Source organism: Etheostoma spectabile, chromosome 7 (assembly GCF_008692095.1).
Source record: "Etheostoma spectabile isolate EspeVRDwgs_2016 chromosome 7, UIUC_Espe_1.0, whole genome shotgun sequence".
Classification (NCBI taxonomy): Eukaryota; Metazoa; Chordata; class Actinopteri; order Perciformes; family Percidae; genus Etheostoma; species Etheostoma spectabile.
Genome location: NC_045739.1, coordinates 11,279,045 through 11,289,240, shown reverse-complemented (window position 1 = coordinate 11,289,240; position 10,196 = coordinate 11,279,045). Strand labels below are relative to the sequence as shown.

Below are 10,196 nucleotides of genomic sequence, written 5' to 3'. Positions count from 1 at the left end.
CAACATCGCAACGTCCTGCGATGTGACTATTGTGCATGCGCACATCGCGATGTTGATGCTAAAACACAATATCGGTCAGCCCTAGTAAAAAGACATTAAGACCGCAACCGTTTGTAAATCTCTTGAATAAACTCAAGCACATGTCCAAGCACATAGTATTTTAATGGTAGGTAGGTATAATGTGCTTACCTCCTTGCTTTTTATAGACAGAACAAGCCAGTAAAGAAGCCACTGTGAGTCCAGGTTCAGGACAACCCTCAGTCACAGAGGAGGCTGTGGCTGTCTCCAGTCCTGCCCTGGCAACAGTGAAATCTGCAACACAACCACATGGACCCTCAGCTCCTGGGTACGACTGTCTAACTAATGACAATTTAATTCAGGATATTTGGTGCATTGTTGAATAGTAACTTGAATGTCTGAAACTCTTGTTCTGACAGTGTTACTCGTCAGGAGAAGAGGGTCGAACGGGCAGAGCCTCCAGCTCCAAAAGTAGCTCCACGCACACCTGTTATTACCGTAAACCCATCTCCCACCACACAACCCTTGCCTAGCTCCAGGCCTCAGCCCTCTACTGTTGCTGCTGCCACCGCCACCTGCACGCCCGCAACACCCAGCACGCCGGCCCTTGCTACAGCTACGATTCCCACCCCTGCACAGGTGAGGATATTGTTTTTTGTAGTGACAGCCTGCATGCGAGCATAGTTGTCTTCCTGATGATGAGAACTTCTGCGCATAGAGGGAAGTGAGGTAGTGGACTCACTGGCTATGGTTCTTTCTCTCCTCTCTACCTGTCACTCTCCTTTAATGTCTGTCTTTTATCTCTCTCTCTGAACTTTCCCACCAAATGTCCAAGATGTTCACTCCTACCCCAATGAGCGTTAAGATTATGAGATCTGAGGGTTTAACGAGGCATATCATGAAATTGTATGTATACATGGGAGTCTATGTTACATCCTTCTTAAAAATTGTGCTTTTCCCCTCCCTTGGTTCAGGAGCCACGTAAGCTCAGCTATGCTGAGGTGTGCCAACGGCCACCCAAGGACCCTCCGCCTGCAACCCCTGCCCCAGCTTCCACAGGCACAACTTCGGGCCAGCCGTTGCGTGAGTTGCGCGTGAACAAGGCTGAAGAGCTGGGCTCCAGCAGTGGTCCTGGAGACAAGCAAGAGAAAGGCCACGAAAGGGAGGGGGGATGGGAATGCAAGGAGAGCCGACCACCACGTGAACGTGACTCTCAAGGCTACTACCGCAGCAATGGCCCCAGAGGCACCGGGGGCCTCAAGTTTCGGGACCAGAGGCGCCCGCCTCCGGCCCGACGCAGCTCCCCACAGGGAGGCTACAGGCACACTGGCAAAGAGCAGAATATCCCACCTGTATCGCCAAAGTAAAAACTTGTTATGAATAGAAAAAAAGATGTATGAATATATACATGGAATATATAATTATATAAAAATGAATAACATAAAAGCAACAACATTATGGTAGCCACCTTCCCCCCCCTGGAACTTGTCCAAAGAAAAGCTTTTAAAATGACAATAAGACCGGGGCATCCAGGACTAATGGGCAAAATGATACCTGAAGAACTTCTATGAGTGATTTGAAAAGAAAAATCTTGTTTTGGCCTCCAGCATTATGCTTAAACGAATTTTAAGTGTGATGTCTGTGAAGGCCGTCTCATTTATGCTCTGCTAGGTAGAGGTGGGATGCTGGGCCGCGTAAAGACCCTCTACCTTTTTTATTTTTATTTTAAAGAATAGATGTCTGCAAGAACAATATGCACTAAGAAGAAAAGAACATGCATATATGTCATGTACATATACAAAGATATCACTAACACGCAATGAGACATCGGTTTTTTTTTTGTGTGTGCTTAGGTTTGCAAGTATGACTGAAGGTTTGACTGTCTGTGTATGCATTGATTGTTAAGCAACTTTATTGAAGTGCTACAGTGTGCTGTCGCACTGATGTAATGAAATAGATGATTTTTGATTTTTACATCAGAGACTCAGAATCATTGTCCTGAAACTGGACAGTGTGGTCTTCTAAAGTATATAAATGAAATGTGTTCTATGGTGGTATTTTGATCCTAGTTCATAATTGGCTTAAATTGCTATCAGTCCAATATCAAACTGTCAATGTACGCCGCAGTCAGATGTGTGGTTTTGTTTGAAGCCGAAATCCACTTTGGGGTGAGCACTGACCTGTTACCCGCGGTGAACCTGCTAGCCTGGTCCAAAGTTTTCATGTTAAGTTTTATCTCTATTAATCTGAACCATTTTGGGGTCGACCCTCGCTGATGGATTCAGACCATGTTGATAATCAGTCAGGTTCTCTGTTTACATGTTTGTTTTGGTAGTAGGGTGACGTTTTCCACGAGAAAAAAAGAATAGGTTAATTAAATAAGACTTGACTGTTCAGTGCGCCTGTTGGTTTAGGTGAGATTTGGCTTTTCTACATCATCACAGGATATCCAGGTTGAGCTTCTATCTGTGAATTGTTCTTAACAATACCATAGACGGAGGAGTGCTGTTAGCTGAGGATGATAGCTACATATTTGGCAGCCAAGTCGTGGGTATAAAGAAAGTTGGAACATTTTCACGTGCTATGTGCCAGCTGCCTACGATTATAGTGTGCTAGGATACGATTTTTATTTTTGAGGTCTGCTAAATAATGTAGTCTTGGGGAAACTTTTGGCCCAGTTAAACTGGATTTTGAAGAAGCTGTAGAAGTGTAGTTGCCTATGCTATATTGTGATAACCCTTCACTAGAAAATGTGTGTGGGAGAATGTAATTGTTCTGGTACACAATTTACAGAGGGAGGCTTTTGACAGCAGGTATCCACCACATTGTTTTGTGCTTTTAGGGTGAGTTTGCTGGGTTGTTTTTGTTTCTTTTTTTTCTTTTCTTTCCTTTTTTTTAATGTTTGAAGAACAGATTGACTTAGAATTTGAAGTTTGACTCACTGTATGTATTGCTTTTTAAATTTATTTATTTTAATTCCGATGCACAACGCTTTTCTCCCAATCTTGGTAGGCTGGTTTCGCCAAAGTTGTGTGAAATCGCATTGGCAAAATAAAATCACGCATATGACATTTATATACTGTTGGAGATGTCAGCTGAGCAAAAATACTTGATGCATTGACTTTGGGTTTAGTAATGCAGTAAAACGAGTAACCAATCACTGGGGCTGTTATTTCTTTTTCATTAATGAGTATGAGCAGCTAGTGATTTAGTTTAATTAAATACATGCACTAACTTGTTTTTAAAAATAATCTTACTCATGAGTAAACTAACCCTAATCCCACTCGCCTCCATATGTTTGGGTTATTTTCAGTTAATTCGGGTTGGGGTGGCAAAAGGAAATATAGTAATGGATCAACCAAGTGTTTGAGACACAATCCTAGAACTGTATGAAATGTCACCAAAAATAAATTATTTTGATTTGGCTTTCCAGTGTCACATTTCTTTCCGCTATCTTGTCTTTTGTACATATAATACACACATCAACAGTTGGATGGTTTAGTGCTGATTCTAATCTCAATTTAAAATGTGATTGAAAAATGTCACTCTTCTCCGACGATGCCAAACTGTCATATATCTACATCCCCGCATGTCAGACAATTGTAAAAAATGACCACTTCCTAAAGCCCAAGGTGGTGATATCAAACCGCTTGTTCTGTCCAACAAATAGCCCAAAACGCTAAGATATTGAGTTTATGATCACAAGACTGACTCCTGAGAGGCTGAAAATTATTAAACAATTAATTATGAAAATAATTGCCAACCAAGACTGACAAATGGATTAATAAAGTAATAGTTTTAGCTCTAAATATCCAAACCCTGTGGCTCATGATACATAATATGATTGTAGAATAGTAACAGATCCAGTGGTAGTTAGGGTCTGTATCTGAATTTTGGTCAGCTAGTGCTGAAACAATTAGAATAATGTTGTGCATGGCTCTCACAATAACAGTACGAACATTTACCATCTACATTGCATGGTCGAAACTATGTCATGATAGTATTTGATAACCCAAAAACGAATATGATCAAGGAAAATTTGTTAATTTGTCAAATTTTATTTGTGTGTTATGTGCAATAAATTGGGATTAGGTATGGGGGGCTCGCCCTAGGGGGTTATGGGGTATCGTAATCGAGTTTTACGTGATATGTGCAAAATTGCAAGGTTAAAAACCTGAAAAACGCATAGCTAGATAGCAGAGAATGTCCTTGGCTTGTAGGCTGTTCCCCAAAGGGCAGCCTGACCCGTCAGTCTTCAGAGATTTGTGAAACCACTTGTTCGACTGTAACGTTACCTTAACATGGTCATGAACTGGAGGCATCCACGGCACGTGCCATACGTGCCTATTTTGGGAAAGAAATACTTGGTATTGACGTGCCATCCATTCAGACATCGTTAAAGCCGGTAACGTTAGTTATAAACAATACCATAAGAAGTTATCACAGAGTAAAGCGACATCCGGTTTAAAAGGCTCGAGACAGAGGGCGTGGCCATTGACGCTCTGTGTTTATGTTGAACCGAGTAGCAAACAGTCAATAAAAGGTAACCTGTCAGACCTCGAGACCGTGGAACAGAAACGGTACGTTAACTAATTAGCATTGAAAATTGTACAATGGTTGATGCGAATATGGTTTTAAAGTGCATTCACAAGTATTTAAAGTGAATGTCATTCGATGTTTTCGCCTACGACTGTCGATTGTTCTTAGCATTTCGATGCTAACCTTAGCTCGCTAGCTAGCTAACTTGGCGGTAGCTAGCTAGCTGCCGGGGATTTATTTTCTCTTTTTTTTAACTTTAAAAACCAGCCCGTCAGCGTCAAGCGGCTCTTGTGATTTTGTTCTTTAGCTACCATAAATTTGTTATTTTTAAAAGATGTCACTAGGTGTGACCCTTTTGTTTCATTTATAAAGTATTTTCTTGTCAAGTGAGCTAGTGTTAGCTATCAGGGATATTCATTTGATTTTATCTTACGAGTCACTTAGCTACATGGCTGATGCTGATATTCTGCTGGCAGTCAGCTCTTGGGCGACTTCAACATTAAGTAGTAGTGACAGGAGAATAACGTTATGCATCGACTCTCACAATAACAAAAGTACAAGCATACACCATCTATATTTCATGGTCGGAGCTATGATGACAGCATTTGGTAACCCCAAAACGAATATGATCAAGGAACGGGGAAAATTAGTTAATTTGTCAAATGTTATGTGTGTTCAGTTTGGTAATAAAAAATAATCATTCGTGATTGTCATCATACATGATTGCATGAAATTTTGGTCTTAAGATCAACAAGTAAAAAACTCGAAATCACTTCTTAGTATTTTGACATAAGTGAATTTAAAAAATTGGTTGTCTTAATAACAAACTCCAAAATAAAAGGAGATATAGCAAGACTCCAAATATTCAGCATAACTTGTATACCTGACTATGTACTGCAAATTCAATTTCACATGAATTCAAAGAGGTTTCCTCAGTATGTGCTTATTTTTGCATGTTTATATTTGCATGTTAAAGCATGTAACAAGGAAATAGTCGCACAACACACTCCTTTCCACTACATAACAAAAGGGCTACACCCCAAACAAAAAAACCTGAGGGGACTTTTTTTTAATTAGGCATTGTTTTACTCAGTGTTTTTTTAAGGTTCAGGGATCTCCATTGTGTCTTACAGCTTTTAACCCCAATTTGTGTGTTTCAGTGTGCCTAGTGTCACCCCGGCCAGGGTGCCATGGTCCTCAATTACACATGAGCTCTACTATGTGGTACATCATGCAAAGCATTCAAAGTAAATACTCATTGTCTGAGCGGCTCATCCGCACCATTGCAGCAATTCGCTCATTCCCCCACGACAATGTGGAGGATCTCATTCGAAAGGTGAGCCTGTGCATCTTCCAGTCCGAATTTCAACAAAATATCTCTTTGTGTCATCAGTTTTAATAAGATAATTTATCTCTTGTATGCCCTAAGGGAGCTGATGTGAACCGAATGCATGGCACACTTAAGCCCCTGCACTGTGCCTGTATGGTCGCTGATGCCGACTGTGTGGAGCTGCTGTTGGAGAAGGGCGCAGATGTACGTCATAAATGACTCCTACACTCAACCACAAGTCTTTAGATTAATTAACTGCTTTCCAGACAGCCCATGTATGATATGAAAGTCAACCTGCAGAGAGTTAAACCTTGTTTGTGATAGATAATCAATCACATGGAATATCCATGCAGGTGTGAACAGGAACAGTTTTTAAAGCTCTACCCTGTTGGTGTGTTCAAGAATGCTTTGACTTCTTATACTGTAACTATAATTATAGGGCTCTGTTTTTGTGTCACTTTGATATTTTCCTGACCTTTCAATTCTCTTTGCTCGTCTGGGTGTTATTTTGGTATCCAACTATCACACCCACTGATCTATATTCCACTTCAGCCAGCCCTTTTGCAATTTGTACTGCTGCACATACTTACACCAAAATGTCAAGTGCACAGCCCATGTGCCTAAGACGTATCATTTTGTGCTGGTCATTGCGCTTGCATGATTGAAATGTGACCCAAAGACCTGTCAACTCCTTAGCATAACATTGCTCTTTACATTGCATTTTCTTATTAGGTGAATGCTTTGGATGGATACAACCGGACAGCACTGCACTATGCAGCTGAGAAGGATGAGAGCTGTGTCGAGCTGCTGTTGGAGTATGGGGCCCAGCCAAACGCCTTGGATGGCAACAAGGACACTCCACTTCACTGGGCCGCCTTCAAAGATAACCCAGAGTGTGTGAGGGCCCTGCTGGAGAGTGGGGCCTGTCCCAATGCCAGGGACTACAACAATGACACGCCTTTGAGCTGGGCAGCAATGAAGGGCAACCTGGAGAGTGTCAAAGTGCTTTTAGACTATGGAGCCCAAGTCCATGTGACCAACCTAAAGGGACAGACACCTATCTCCCGACTGGTTGCCCTCTTGGCCCGGGGCCTGGGTACTGAACAGGAAGAAGAATGCCTAGAGCTGCTGTGCCGAGCAGCAGGGCGGTTTGAGATCCGTCGGGCTGACGGTACCCTTCCCAGGGAGCTGAGTAAGGATCCCCAGCTGCTGGCAAAGCTGACCAACAGGGTGGCTCAGGCTCCCACACTTCGCTCTTTGGCACGCTGTGCTGTCCGTCAGAGTCTTGGAGTCCAGTTCCTCCCCACTGCTGTAAAAGAGCTTCCTTTACCAGAGACTATCAAAGACTATTTACTGCTGAGAGACTGAGGGTGTGATACCATTGAAGAGCTCTCCGACCTCACTGGCTGGTTAATAGACAGCTAATCACACAGCATTTAATGGCAAGGACGTGTCTCCATTGAATTGTCTGGCAGTGGCCCTCATTTATCAAACCTTGCTGAGTACACATTTATGCCCCAGGAGAGATGTTCATCCCCCTCCAAGTCTTTTTTTATTATCTTGTGGTTGGACAACATCTAAATGAGCCGTACAGATTGGCAAGTTTGATCAATTTCAGTTGTTGGTAGAAGACTGCCCCAGTCCAGGGTTTATATTGTTTCATAAACAGCTAAAGAGTGTGCACTTTCTGGTAACTCTGGTCCGGTCTGTTAAAAAGGTTTTTTATCAGCCCACCCTGCATGCAAGGGGAAAAAAAAAAAAAAGAGAGAAAAAAATCAGGGTTGTTGGGCTTCATCATAGGAATTGACCTACATGAAGCTTGGTGTGTTCAATCACCCAGCTGTTCACAAAGAGCCAGTGCATCTTTGACATTTTAAGTGGGCTTATTATTAATTTCTTGTATGCAACATTTACAATAAGTATTTAATATCAATACTTTTAAAAGCTTAAATAAAATGAAATAATGCTATTATGGATTGTCACAGAACATGAGGAAAATCTTAAATGTTGAGTTTAGTGGTAGAACTAGTGTATCCTCATTGTATGACGAGATTTAAAGTAAATATAGGTTTATGAATGTGGGCCAGTGTCTAATGTTGCAGGTTGTCCAGTAATTCTGTCTGAGGATATAGTTCCTGAAGTAATGCTCAGAAACAAATGTTATGTATATGATAGTTGGAGTGGCCATCTTTCTCTCAACAACTTCCCAGTGAACTTACAATGCAATCACTTTTGCAATACCAAGGGGAAAAAAAACACATACACTTTGAACCGAACAGAAAAGATTGTGCCAGATGGGAACTGATTTATTTATGTAGAAGAAATGAAATGTTGCCGAATAATATTGGTTTCACAAAATGTGCCAGGCGCACTAATCTTACCTCCATCTCGCCCTCTGAAAATGTTCAACACTGATGAAAGTCATGTTAACATACAGTTGCCAAGATTGAATGCATTTTTTTGTTTGTTTTTACAATGGTTCTTTTCAGTCTTAATTGCAAATGTTTGGCTTTTCAAAGGTGCTCCCTGGTCCAATGTTATTGCAGCATATGTTTAAAAATACTTTATTAAACTGAAATGTTTAAATGTTAGATCCATGAAATGGCATGATTACTAATTTTTTTTTTTTCCTTGAATAATTTAACTAAATAAGCTTGCAAAACATATTTATATTTGTTATGGCATATATCTGGAATTTGACCATTTTTGTGCTTGATTTTGTTTTCTTGTTCTGCTGCTGTATAAAAAAGTAACCCCTTAAATCATGTCATGTGTGCACCTGCAATAGTGCTTTTTTTCTTTGTCAATAAAAGTAAATGCCTTTATATTCCATTCATTTTCTTCTCTCCATTGTTCATCACATAAAAAGGTGAACTCATGAAGCTGTTTAAAGCTATGATACATCTAACAAATCATCAGCTGTAGTAGGCTATCCAACCATACTGAACCCTAGGCTGTTTCCATTTCATATTGTTGACCCGAATCTGAGTTTATTTGCATAGAACAGACATTTTGACTTCTTAGAGCTGGAATGGCGCAGTTGTTACTGATAACATTCTCAATGGCTTGGTTCTATACAAGTGGCGCATTAAGTAGCAGTGAGCTGGAATCAAACCTCAGTGGCGTGCAGCCATCATTCATTTAACTATTTACACCTGTGCTTCTCCTGCATATTTAAGACACTGTAGTTTAGTCTTTCTGTTTTGATTACAAAACCACTTGATGCTTTCTGCAACTTGCTATCTTTGACACAATGACAGAAACACGCATTCCGCTTTGAAAACATACCCATATTTAAAATCTTAAGTAATATGCAACATTAATAACAGCTAAGCAGGAATTAATTTTGATACTGAAAAACACATATACTTTGTAAAAACACTGGTGGCTTTGGCAAAACATTGAGATAGTGAAGAAATATCTGGTTACATTGGTCAATACAGAAATCAACTTTAACGCATTCAGTTCTCAAATCATCCACTGGAGGTCTCTCTAGCCTTGTCTCTGAATTCACTGGCTCGTTAAACATCCCTGAATGAGATGATTAGTGTGATGTGTATATTGGAGAAAAATGTTGATGTTACGTAACAATATGTTGTGGATTACATCAAGTACCTTGTCTTTAATACTCCATGCACAATTTCTAATTCCCAACAAGAGCAGATTTAGCATAATCTCAAATTAAACCATTGCAGCATATTTTATGTCCATGTTTGTATAACATTTTGACCAATAGTTGTTCCCCCCTACTGCCTTGTGCTGCCACAGTCAGGACGTTCACGTCCAAGGAGAGAGAGTAGGGTGAGAATATCAGGAAGGAAACCACAGCAAGAGGGGAAAAGACCCCCCTCATTTTAAATGTTCATACAATAGTTTCAACTATATGTGGATTGTGACACATCATGCAACAGTAATTTAAACAGGGTGTTATTAAAAAAAGAAACAAATATAAGTGTAAACACTTAAGTAGAAAAAGGCAGAAAAGTAACTACATACTAACAATGACTGGTACTCCACATACCAGACACTGTGTTGGGAATACCCTTAATATGGATAAGGTAAAAACTCCCCCAATGACAACTCAAATTTCTAATGAGCTTCTTAAGAAAAAGTTCAATATCAATACACAGTATCTTCATCACTGACCACATTTTCTCATATGTACTCAACTGCTCAACACATTTCATCAGTCACAGGCTAGAATATCACCCACCCTGTCTAAATAGTAATCTAATCTAATTAATCTAATTAATAGAGATCATTTTTTATTTGGTGATTATCTTGAACAATTTGCTATAATGAGGTGTAC

The 10,196-nt window shown here is 40.3% G+C and overlaps 2 protein-coding genes across 4 annotated transcripts in view; both read left to right on the top strand.

The window, feature by feature from the left end:
* Positions 1 to 3,444, top strand: part of larp4aa (La ribonucleoprotein 4Aa) — a 13,913-nt gene extending 10,469 nt beyond the window's left edge. For all 3 annotated transcript variants that reach the window (XM_032522080.1, XM_032522079.1, XM_032522081.1), the window contains 3 exons: positions 207 to 346; positions 438 to 657; positions 993 to 3,444. In XM_032522080.1, the coding sequence (XP_032377971.1) occupies positions 207 to 346; positions 438 to 657; positions 993 to 1,385 (753 nt within the window). In that variant the 3' untranslated portion in view covers positions 1,386 to 3,444. The remainder of the gene's footprint in view (positions 1 to 206; positions 347 to 437; positions 658 to 992) is intronic.
* A 912-nt stretch (positions 3,445 to 4,356) lies between these two features.
* On the top strand, positions 4,357 to 8,133 carry asb8 (ankyrin repeat and SOCS box containing 8). Its single transcript, XM_032522085.1, has 4 exons — positions 4,357 to 4,598; positions 5,718 to 5,893; positions 5,987 to 6,091; positions 6,620 to 8,133. Exons 2-4 carry the CDS (start codon positions 5,765 to 5,767, stop codon positions 7,253 to 7,255), a joined length of 870 nt encoding a protein of 289 aa, XP_032377976.1. The 5' UTR covers positions 4,357 to 4,598; positions 5,718 to 5,764; the 3' UTR covers positions 7,256 to 8,133.
* Positions 8,134 to 10,196: the final 2,063 nt, after the last annotated feature.

What these genes read in the sequence shown, in the direction of transcription:
- asb8 (XM_032522085.1), top strand. Translation starts at nt 5,765, where the DNA reads ATGAGCTCTACTATGTGGTACATCATGCAAAGCATTCAAAGTAAATAC. An exon ending in TGGAGGATCTCATTCGAAAG is followed by an intron (nt 5,894 to 5,986) that starts GTGAGCCTGTGC and finishes GTATGCCCTAAG; the next exon opens with GGAGCTGATGTGAACCGAAT. An exon ending in TGTTGGAGAAGGGCGCAGAT is followed by an intron (nt 6,092 to 6,619) that starts GTACGTCATAAA and finishes TTTTCTTATTAG; the next exon opens with GTGAATGCTTTGGATGGATA.